The 12272-nt window shown below is 35.9% G+C and overlaps 1 protein-coding gene across 1 annotated transcript; it reads right to left on the reverse strand.

The window, feature by feature from the left end:
* Positions 1 to 765: 765 nt before the first annotated feature.
* Positions 766 to 3334, reverse strand: LOC113755570 (polyubiquitin-like). The gene is made up of 2 exons (XM_027299543.1): positions 3227 to 3334; positions 766 to 2592 (listed from the first exon to the last, which is right to left on the reverse strand). The coding sequence occupies exon 2, from the start codon at positions 2590 to 2592 to the stop codon at positions 991 to 993; it is 1602 nt and encodes a 533-aa protein (XP_027155344.1). The 5' UTR covers positions 3227 to 3334; the 3' UTR covers positions 766 to 990.
* Positions 3335 to 12272: the final 8938 nt, after the last annotated feature.

Genomic DNA, 12272 nt, shown 5'->3' on the forward strand with positions numbered 1-12272 from the left:
TATAATCTTTGATTTTCTATATAACAAATACAATGTTATATTAGTTGCTGTTTTAGTAATTGTTGTTCAAAAATAGTACTAATCGTAAGGTAATGTAGATACTAATGGTATATTTATATATATATAAAAAAAAAACTAATTGCTAGTTTGATATAAGATACTTTATCTAAAGAAATTAATCAAAATAACAAAAACAACTACTGATGACAAATGATGGGGTTGCGCTCTACTTCAAAAAAAAAATTACAAATGATGACAAAATAAAATTTGTAGATTACTATTTACTAGGTATGTGTGTCTGTGTATATCAATCTATCTAATAGATGTTCATAAAACACTCATTAAAATATATTTACATGTTATGTGTTTAAAAATATAAAATTAATTAAAGATACTAAATAAACATAAAAAAGAGTAGGCAAGATTAAATAAGGAGATAATAATTTGTTAATATATGTGTGTGTGTAATATTTTAGATAAATACTAAGTGTGTTAACGATGAGCTAAAACGGGAAAAGTATATGGTTGGAAAATTTTAGGACAAAAAAACCTCAATGTGCTTCGTCCCGACATTGACCACAAAGAAAGCCATATTGACATTGTAGTTTCGGACACATCTGTTGAAACATAATAATAATGCTTTTAGCACCCATAAGAACCAAGAAACGGCCCAATTTACCACTGAACGAGCTACGCATGCTCTCAAGCCCAGCAAATATACAAACTGAAAACAAGAAGAAATCAAGAAAACATAATAACGCAAACTTTAACAAAAGCTTTTAGAAGTCCTCGATTTTATTCGGCAACAGATAACACCACCATAAAATCCCATCACAACAAACAATATAACACCACCATCCAATCCCACAAAACGAAAATTACAAAGGCTTTAAAAAGCCAGTCACCATGACTTGGGCAGCAAAGAGACACAAGCAAAGCAAATTATTAACAGGATTATGTAACTTCCAATAGCAAGACAGCCTTCAACATTCAGAAGCCACCACGAAGACGCAGGACAAGGTGGAGTGTGGACTCTTTCTGGATGTTATAATCAGCCAAAGTCCTTCCATCCTCCAATTGCTTACCAGCAAAGATCAACCTCTGCTGGTCAGGTGGGATACCTTCCTTATCCTGTATTTTAGCTTTCACATTGTCAATGGTATCTGAGCTCTCCACCTCCAAAGTGATGGTCTTTCCAGTCAAAGTCTTTACAAATATCTGCATTCCACCTCTCAACCTAAGCACCAGGTGAAGAGTTGACTCCTTCTGAATGTTGTAATCCGCAAGAGTACGGCCATCTTCAAGCTGCTTACCAGCAAAAATCAACCTCTGCTGATCCGGTGGTATTCCCTCCTTATCCTGTATTTTAGCTTTCACATTGTCAATGGTGTCTGAGCTCTCCACCTCCAAAGTGATGGTCTTTCCTGTCAATGTCTTTACAAATATCTGCATTCCTCCTCTCAACCTCAGCACCAAGTGAAGGGTGGATTCCTTCTGGATGTTATAATCCGCAAGAGTCCGGCCATCCTCAAGCTGCTTACCAGCAAAAATCAACCTCTGCTGATCCGGTGGGATTCCTTCCTTGTCTTGAATTTTGGCCTTCACATTGTCAATTGTATCAGAACTCTCCACCTCCAGGGTGATGGTCTTTCCAGTAAGAGTCTTAACGAAAATTTGCATTCCCCCACGAAGCCTGAGCACCAGATGAAGGGTGGATTCCTTTTGAATGTTGTAGTCAGCCAAAGTACGACCATCCTCGAGTTGTTTTCCGGCAAAGATCAGCCTTTGCTGGTCCGGAGGGATGCCCTCCTTGTCTTGGATCTTGGCCTTGACATTGTCAATAGTATCAGAGCTTTCAACTTCAAGGGTTATGGTCTTTCCAGTAAGAGTCTTAACAAAAATTTGCATTCCCCCACGAAGCCTGAGCACCAGATGAAGGGTGGATTCCTTCTGAATGTTGTAGTCAGCCAAGGTACGACCATCCTCGAGTTGTTTTCCAGCAAAGATCAGCCTTTGCTGGTCCGGAGGGATGCCCTCCTTGTCTTGGATCTTGGCCTTGACATTGTCAATAGTATCAGAGCTTTCAACTTCAAGGGTTATGGTCTTTCCAGTAAGAGTCTTAACAAAAATTTGCATTCCCCCACGAAGCCTGAGCACCAGATGAAGGGTGGATTCCTTCTGAATGTTGTAGTCAGCCAAGGTACGACCATCCTCGAGTTGTTTTCCGGCAAAGATCAGCCTTTGCTGGTCCGGAGGGATGCCCTCCTTGTCTTGGATCTTGGCCTTGATATTGTCAATGGTGTCAGAGCTTTCGACCTCAAGGGTAATTGTCTTCCCAGTGAGAGTCTTAACAAAAATTTGCATCCCTCCCCTCAAACGCAGAACCAAATGAAGGGTGGATTCCTTCTGAATGTTGTAGTCAGCCAATGTACGACCATCCTCGAGTTGTTTTCCGGCAAAGATCAGCCTTTGCTGGTCCGGAGGGATGCCCTCCTTGTCTTGGATCTTGGCCTTGACATTGTCAATAGTATCAGAGCTTTCAACTTCAAGGGTTATGGTCTTTCCAGTTAGGGTTTTCACGAAGATCTGCATCTGTTGAGAAAGAAAATCCAAAACACCAAATCAGATCTAATAAATATAAATTCCTCACCCCAAAATTGAAATTGCTAGCAGAAAATATACCCTAGCAAAAGAAAACTCACTCCCAAGGAAAGACCTGAATAACAGAAGAATAGGAGCACCAAATTTCTTAATTTAGGGGTTCAACCCAAAAATTATATAAAAAAAACCCAGATCAAAATCTGACCACCATAATTAAAAGCATTAAAAAGGCAAAAATCTTCTCGTTCAACCAAATTAATCCACATGGGTTCATCGGTTATCTAAAGGCTAAGAAGCTACAGTATCGATTAAGGCATCAAGGAACAAAAAGCCTAAATTGATAGATCATACACAAGACCCGAATATCAGGAAAAGGGGCAACCAATTTCCAAAATTAGGGTTGTATTGCAGAAATTATAGAAAACCTTGCTTCAAAATTGGACTAATTAAAAATAATTAAAGGGCAACCAAAATAATCACTATCAGATACGTCTATGATTGGGAGATTAAGAAACTAGAACCATATCAGAATCAATTAAAGCAGCAAACAAACAACAAATCTTTATATGTATTCTGAAAACAAACAGAAAAGGATAAATCGTCGGAGAATGAAGGAATTGATTACCTTGTGAGAGAAGAAACAGAATAGCAGAGAAGGCTTTTGATTGAAGAATTTTAGAGAGGACTTGAAGAAGGATCGATAAATGAGTGAGAGGAAATGAAGATGAGAGGGTATTATACAGTACAAGTTTTGAGGCGTCTGGAGCTGGTCAGCATTGACGTCTATGAAAACCCAAAGCGTAACCGACACGCAATTGCAACTTGCAAGTCGGTCGATTCACTTTGGATGACGGATCGGACTACGTTATCTCGGGTCGCTGAAGAGTTGACCCGACATCTCGAAATCAACCACCGCATTGAGCCGAGGTCAAGTGGCTCGATTTGGACCATTAATTGAATGGAGTTGACTCATGTACTCTAATTGCACGGATCCTTTTTCCGATTCAGTTTTGTGGTTTCCTAATTTCCCCCTTTATGGTGAGGAAATTTTTCAGGTCTTCTATTACACAATAAAGTGTAGCGTGTAACATTCATATTACACATTCTTTAACATCGACACCTATCTTTTTTGAATTATTATGATTATACTTCTAATTAAGTTGAATTCTTAAGATAGATACATGTTAATACATGAGGGTGTTAGACATTAATATATGACAGAAGACCCATAGCCAAAATTTTCCTTTTTTTTTTTGGGGTAAACAATACGTACGTAACAAATTATCTAGGGTAGAGCTACAAATATGCATACTAGTGAGAAAAGCTACACACACACACTATGCGTGGATGTGCGAATCTAGTGAGAAAAGCAAAATATATATACGTGTATGTGCAGATTAAGTAAACAAATTGGTAAGAGAAAATGTAATAGTTAATGGTAGTTATTAATTTGAAAAAAAAATGGTGCGTGATACTCACATAGTCTGTGGTCTCGTACACATCTTTTAAATACCTTTAACAAACATGCTATAGTAGGCAAAATACATAACTTTACGGACAAGAACTTACTCTAGTTGTGTCTTATGTGGTTCTGTCGAGTTGTTATACATGTTCTAATTTTTTATGGATAAATATACATTATACTATTGTACAGAATATATATTAAATATTTTATTTATATACATCACTTTTACTATAATTACAATAATATAATGTATTTATAAATATAAAAATATAGAACATGACCAAACCACATGAAACTCCAACCGAACTGACTCCTTTCCCTAGCTTTGGTATGCAAAAAGTTTTTGATATGAATTTCCAAAATGATTCCACCCGTGACTCGGTATCTTCTACCTACACTTTCCATGATAACAAAAAGTTGTACTTGTGAAAACAGCACATTAAGCAAGGAAGTTTAATTGGAATGAATCATAATTTCTATTGTATGATCGATAGGTATAAACATAAAAAATCTCTATACTAGATCAGTGGCTCCTCAACTTCTGTTTGAGCCATTGTAATATTTAGCTAGCATTCATAACTTCAGAAAGGGTGTGGAAAGAGTTAACAGTGCACCATTGACTCCTATAACCTCATTGTGTTAGGTTGTGGTCTAAAATAGTAAAATAGTACATTTTCTTTTATCGTGAATGTAACAGTGACTTCTTCTTCTTCGGTTTTTTTTTTTTTTTGAGTCGTAACTGTGACTTAAGAGTCACTAATTCACACATCACCACAAAACATAGTGCTAGTGCACAAGTTTAGTACAAAATATTGATGGAATATGAAAAAATTCAATGGCAACTTGTAGGACTTGTGGAGGATGTATAAACTAATATGAAGCAAAGTTGAGGATATACAAACTAGACAAATTCTTAAGTACCCAAAAGGGGAAATGATCGTCTAAAAGTACAAAAATCTGTATTAGTGAGTTGCTCACTTGGCGACTGCAAATTAGTCTTCCGTATTACTGAATTTGACGCTATAGTTGGACTGTCACAGGCAAATCCGATAAACCATACTTAATAAATATTTAACTTATGATTTGAAATGTAGCACCAGCATACCTTCCGAGAGGATATAAAACCGTCTGTCAAACTCATAAATACAAAGCAACCATCACATAAACCTTCGAATGAATTTACAAAAGTTTCAAACATAGAAAATCGCTCATATAATGCTTCATACTAAACTCTTGACATATATACATTACTAGGGTACAAAAACCAGATAGGCTACACTTTTGCAAAATTCAACTCTAGAAATATAGCCCTATCAAAATTAATCTTCCAACCATTCTAGACCTGCTTCTCATCTGCAAGAGTAAATTAATTAGGGTGAGCATCCACTTGCTCAGTAAGTAGCCTAGTCACATCACCATTGGATCGAGCATATTAATATTACATAGAACGTTTTGTAAAATCATTTCACAAAATTCAACCACAATTAGAAAATTACATGCATATTACATATACGATGCATAACTATGCATGAATTCATATTTTATTAATTTTTAATTACAATCTGTGGATCTTTTTCTCTTTTCACTTTGCATTCAGTTAAAGAATATTCCACGGTCACTATTATATCTCGTGACAAGACTATTATATATTATTATTCTTTCCCGTGATAAGGCCATTTATAAGTTAAAAACGTAGTTCCGAATAATTACTACGATCACTACTTTTTCGCGTGATAGGGCCATTTGTCTACTATTATATCCCGTGGAAGGGCTGTACCGGTATTTAAATGTAGCAATTCTAGATTCTTTTCCTGTCCCTTATTTATTCAAGCAAGTCTAATGATATTCGAAATATTGCATAACAATCGCATTTGAAACATATAGTACAATTATTCATAAGCACATAGTCATCGAACAATTACATATGCTCAATCCAATTTAATATAACAAAATATATTCTTGCATAACAAGTAGCAAGTAAAGCCTTTTATGAATACATTTAAAAACCATAGAGATATGAAAGAACCACTTACTCCTTAGTCAAGATAAATTGGAATTTGTGTATAGTGTCACTCAAATTCTTCTTTATCCTTCCCCTAAAATAGTAAAATCAAAATATTAATTATCTGTTTGAAACTCCTAGTAGTAATCTAGAACGTAAATCATCTCAACAGTTATGCCAATATACTTGAGTCGCCTATAGAGTTGCACTGCTATCTATCATTTTCAGCATGGACAAAGTTCCATTAAACATGCATAACATGGGTTGTATACTTCGGAAAATTCAAAATTTCAATCCGTTAAAAACTAGAATCAAGGCTCTAACTATTTTTAGAAGGAACCACCGAGAGATTCAGATCATAAACTTATCTAAATTCAGTCACAATTCGGTACACTTTCAAGTTCCTATGTTGTGCAAGTGGAAATTTCAACAAATGCAGTCATTAGTTAAACACATATAACTCAGGTTATATATGTCAAATTACTGCAAAATTGGTGGCTTTAGAACCGACACTAAAAATGCTAAACATGACGGGTTTTTACTTTAAGTGCAAGTTTAATTCCGAATTTACACCCGTTGGACTGCAAGTATACAGGTCGCAATTGTAGTACAAGATGTGTATCGGGTCGATCCCACGAGGAGCAATTAAAACAATTATTAGATACTAATTTACTCTATTATTTAGACTTACAATTAATTTGAGCAGAAATTTCAGAATGTAATTCAACTACAAAAATTCTTAACTAGATAAATGCAATTTCACAAAAGGAATAGAATTCACTAAATATTAAGATCTAGGGATGTAGATTCCACTTATGACACAAAAGATCTAAAATGAATTAATTCAACACTTGTTACTGCTCTTGTTTAACCAAGGATTCATTTCCAGAAATACCAAAATCACATTCTCATGATAATAATGGGTTAAAACAGATTAGTTTTTCCTAATCTCTTGGTAAATACTAAATCTGTTCTTATTCACACATGAAATGCAGATTTCATCCACTTGAATGTATTTCTATTCTCATGAATATACTACTCAAGCTCTACTTATGTCATTCCATTATTTTTACCATTTCTCAATGAGTAAAAACAACTATAAACCTGCTATTGGTGATCAAGCAACAACAAGTAATCCAACATACACAAGTAGATGAGTTAATACAAGACATAACAAGAATGAATAACAATCAACTCATATCATTTGGCCATAAGCTTCATCTACTCCCTAGATAAAGGAAATTAGCTACTCATGAATGATAAAACACTCATAACTTCATTAATGTAAATCATCATGAATTACAAATACAAACAGAGTAAAGAAAGTCTTAGCCAAGATATGGTGAAGCCTTCCAAAAATCTCCTTTGTCTTGAACTTAGATGATTACAAGATGAAATCCCAATTGCCCCTTGCAAGTCCTAGGTAGAGAGAATATGTTTTTCTGTAAGAAGCTAAGCTACGAATGGATCCCAGACCTCTCCCCATATTTCTGCATAAAAGGTGGTAGAAATTCCATTCCTCTCACTTCATAATTTCCTCCACTCAGATTTTGTAAAAAGAAGTCAAAGATATGATGTTTCCTTTTGTCCACACTCATTTGGTCTTCTCTTTTATTGCAGAAGCATGTGCACCGAATTCCCTTGCATCTTATAGCTGGAAAGTGGTATGAACACAAGAGAATTGACTGAGTCAAATTGCAGAATTTCGGCTATAAAACGCGCCTACACAAAACGCGGCATAACTCGCGTTTTGTCTACTCGCGTTTTCACTCTGGCCTTATTTCAACTGCAATTTTCTCCATGATGCAGGCCGAACTAGCTTTTGTACAAAACACAAAAGTTGTAGCCCTTTGAGTTAGCTTTCCAATGCTTCAAGAATCATCCAAATCGGAGCTTTGTACCCTGAGATATGATAGAAATACTGTCACCTGTTCAAACCTCTGTTTTAACTTCCGACCACAGAATGCAGCTTCTGTATTCCAACGTTTTGCCCATGAAGATGGCAGAAATGGATTTCGATGTCTTCATACGAATTGTAGGTCTATTTCTTAGCTTTAAAATGGTATAAAGATCACCTCAATCCGATAAGTGTAGCTCCAGATATGGTCAAAATACTGAAGAGTGTCAAAACTGACTTGAAGTGCAATTCTTCATTTGAACGTTTTTCACTTCATTTTTCTTTTCACCACTTAATTTCATCACCAAATCTCTATTTTTCACCTCATTTGCCATCCTTTGGTGATTGAGTCATCATTCCTGCATAAAAATGAAGGTTTTACCATTAAAATCACTAAAAATGCAATATTATCCACTTTTACCAAAAATATATAATTTTACCAAAAACCTCTTTATTTTATTTATAAAACTAAATAATCAACTCAAAATTAACTAATAAAATGCACTTAAAAATACGTAAAATAAACTCTTATCAAATACCCCCACACTTGAATCATTGCTTGTCCTCAAGCAATATAAAATTCTAACCATCAATGATCCAAAAAAATTGAAAATAAACATATGTAGTATTTCAACTCCATTTCCTTGAATCAAGGTAAATAACTCTTATGTGATCTTTCCATTAAGTTCAAGTACTCATAATATCAAGCAAAGAAGAGCCAAGTATACCATAATTTTACCAATTCAACTCAACTTCTTATTTTTATCCAATTTCGCAAGCAAGCAACTCCTATAGTCAATAAAAATGCTAACTAATCTCATGATCAACTTCTTATTTTTCTTAAAGAGGGATTTAATTAATTTTTTATTTATTTATTTATTTATTTATTTATTTATTTTATATTTTAAGGGTTAAATATTACTTAAGTTGTGAAAAATGCCTTTTGACGCGAAGATCAACATTTTTAGATGCAGATCCCCGGTTACTCAACATTTCACATACTCAAGTTGCTTTGCATACTCTTAATTCAAGTACCTTTTTACGCGAATGTCGACATTTGTAGATGCCAACCCCCGGTTACTCGGTATGAGAATCATTGGAGTCGAACAACCCTTTTTTTTTTTCAATATATATATATATAATAAAATTCCCTCTAAGAGTAATCATGAGAAGAGTATGACACTTATTAACCATATTAATTTCTTATCTTATAAAATTAGATAAAAAGAAGAATTTTCATCAAATATACAAAATGTAGGCATAATTTTCTCCATTTTACTAGATATACTTTCCTATAGATGTAAAAATTATAATCACATAAAAATCATTTCCAAATTTCATGAGAAAAGAAGTATCAAAACCGCATATATTTATTTTAAAAGGATAAGTGACAACATTTTATTTATTTATTATAGTTAATAACATATATGTGTATAAGGTTTTGGAAAAATTTTGACAGAATCTCCCCTTAAAAGTGGACTAAAACTCCCTGCCAGCAACCACAAGAAACACCATTTAAGCACAAGAATTATATCAAACACAACTAAAACCACAAGTATCACACATATTTCTCCCCCCACACTTAAATTACACATTGTCCTCAATGTGTAGGAAAGAAATGAAACAAAAGAAGAAAAGAAAAGAAAGAAGTACTCCCCAAGTCAATGGCTGAGATCCTTATCAGCCACTAATCACGAACCACTGTCAAAATACAAGTACCTACCACATAGAAAACAGAAAAATAAAATGAAGTTAAACATCTTAAGTTCCACAAGTTAAGATAATTAGGCAAGCAAGTTCATCAACTAAAGATAGCTTCTGCAGTGTGCCAAGTCAGTCATCCCCCTCAGCATCATCGTCATCCTGTGCATCACGATTGGGCGGTGGATGAATGCCCAAATGATCTTCAATTCGGCTTAGACGATTCCTAACGTCAGCGAACTGGAATGCAAAGTCCTCCATATGATCAAAAAGTCGCTGCCAATTAGTTTGTGGTGGAGGAGGAGGTGGTGCTGCAGTAGAAGGTCCAGCTTCATCCCGACCATGTCTAGCCTTTTGTCTCCGCTCCTGAACAGGGCGTGGAATGTCTCCCGTGCCAATACCAAGGCGGCGAAGAGTAGTGATAGTCATCTCAGCACGTGGTGGAACATACTCCCGCCGCATGCCTTCCAAGGGAACCTCAAAACGGGGAAAGATTAAAGTCAGTAGACGAGGAAATGATAGTTTGAAGGAAGTTGTCTTACGCCTCGCCGTAGACCTAATGTGGCTGATGATGATGTTAGGCAATGAAATCCGAGCATATGGAGATGTCCGGTTATGGAACATGTAATCCAAGAAGTAGATATCGCTCTTGCGGACCTCCGTGTGCCCCGTCTTCTTTGGGATGACATTGTGAGCCATCATGTAAATGATAAGACGATGACGAGGTTCGAATACATTCGCCAATATAGTCTCCTTTCTGGTAGAGCGAAAAGGTTGGTACTCGAGACCAAACCTAGACATGGCCAATGAGGGATCCCACCTCCTATTCGGGGGAACAAACTCCTTCTTCAAGTCTACTGGACGTCCGTCATCCATACACCCCAAAATAGCAGCCAAATCTTGCCGTGACAAGGTGATTCGTCTTCCACGCACCCAGGACTCAACTATTTCTCCACTATGGCGCGCCTTACTTTCAATGTTGGCGTAAAACTCGCGCACCAAGTTTGGGTAGTAATGGTTTGGAAGGGTGAGAATAGGAGCCCATCCTAGCTGAGCAAAAGCCTCTGAGATGTTGTACATCATCTCAACTGTTGGATTCACATGCATCTCAAACAGGAACTCCAAATTAGCACGCTCCTCATGCCATTCTTGATTCCTGCGAGTATTGAACCTAGCACTGTCAAAAATCGATCTACCCGCTTCACGGGAGGTGCCCTCACCAGGTCGACGGTTAACTGGTGGAGGAGAAGGTGAATTCTCCTCTTCAGTCACCTCCATCTCTTCATTAACCTCCCTCTCCTCACTACTAGAGGATGAAAGTACCGCTCTTCTTCCCCTTGGCATAGTACCTAAAAAATATTTCAATTATCCACATGTACTACAACTCATTATTTGGCAACAAAAGTTCAGCATTAATCCAAATAACCTCAAATACAATTGCTCAAGTTCTAATCATTCAATGATCGTACAAGACATATTTTATGCCTAAAGTTGCCCAAAATCACCAAATTACACAAGATATGTATCAATTATAATTTAATTAGTGAAAATAGGAACAATTATGATTATAACTATTTAGAATTAACAATAATAATATGCTTTTAGCTATAATCATGTTTAGGCAAAAATTAAACTAATTAACTCCCCAAATCAACCAAATTACTCACTATACACAATGCACATGCTTAAACATCATCAACTAACCATTTTTAACCATAATTTAACATCACCAATGGCTCGAAAACATCCTAGTTCCTTTTTCCAATTTCATCTAAATATAGCAATTGTGAATTTTAAAGTACTTGAAAACCAATAAATTGCTACATTTAAACATTTAAACATGCTTAAACAATCATAATAATCATGAATAAAATCAAAAATAGCCATGAACCTCATCAAATTTTCGAAATTAAAAGATGTCAGATAGCTCAGGATAAAAAATATGAACTTCTAAAATCAAAAGATTTGATGAAGAAACTTACCTCAATCACATAGAAGGATGTTTGGTGATGCTAAAAATGCAAAAAGCCCTATGAAACAACCTCCAATTGACCTCCAATTGAAGAAATTAGAGTTTAAGAACCCTAACCTTCAATCCCTCAAAAACCTGATTTTAGGTGTTTTTCTTGGATTTTAATCGGTTAAAAAGGTTGTATGAAGCTCAAAAGGTGTTGGGGTGATGATTTCTAGCAAGATTATGGAGTATAAATGAAAATTTGTGAGTTGGGTAGAAGGAAGAGGGAAAAACGCGGCTGGAAAAATTGGAGAAGTGAAGAAGAAAGGCTGAAATCGCGTTTCTGAAGGCTATATTCAGATACGGAAAACGCGACTAAAAACGCGCCTTCAACTCGCGTTTTTGAAGTCGCGTTTCCTGCACAAATCTTGCAGGAATGAAAACGCGACTGTGATGGAAAACGCGACTTAGAGTCGCGTTTCTGAAGTCGCGTTTTTGAGTCTTGATCCAGGCTTGAAAACGCGAGTTCCATTAAAACGCGACTTTGGGTCGCGTTTTTAAGGCGCGTTTTCTGTTCTGCAGGTGCAGAATTGAAAACGCGATTCCTAAAAACGCGACTTGTAGTCGCGTTTGCTTTGAAAACGCGTTTTCT

Source organism: Coffea eugenioides, unplaced genomic scaffold, assembly GCF_003713205.1.
Source record: "Coffea eugenioides isolate CCC68of unplaced genomic scaffold, Ceug_1.0 ScVebR1_1585;HRSCAF=2461, whole genome shotgun sequence".
NCBI classification, from domain to species: domain Eukaryota; kingdom Viridiplantae; phylum Streptophyta; class Magnoliopsida; order Gentianales; family Rubiaceae; genus Coffea; species Coffea eugenioides.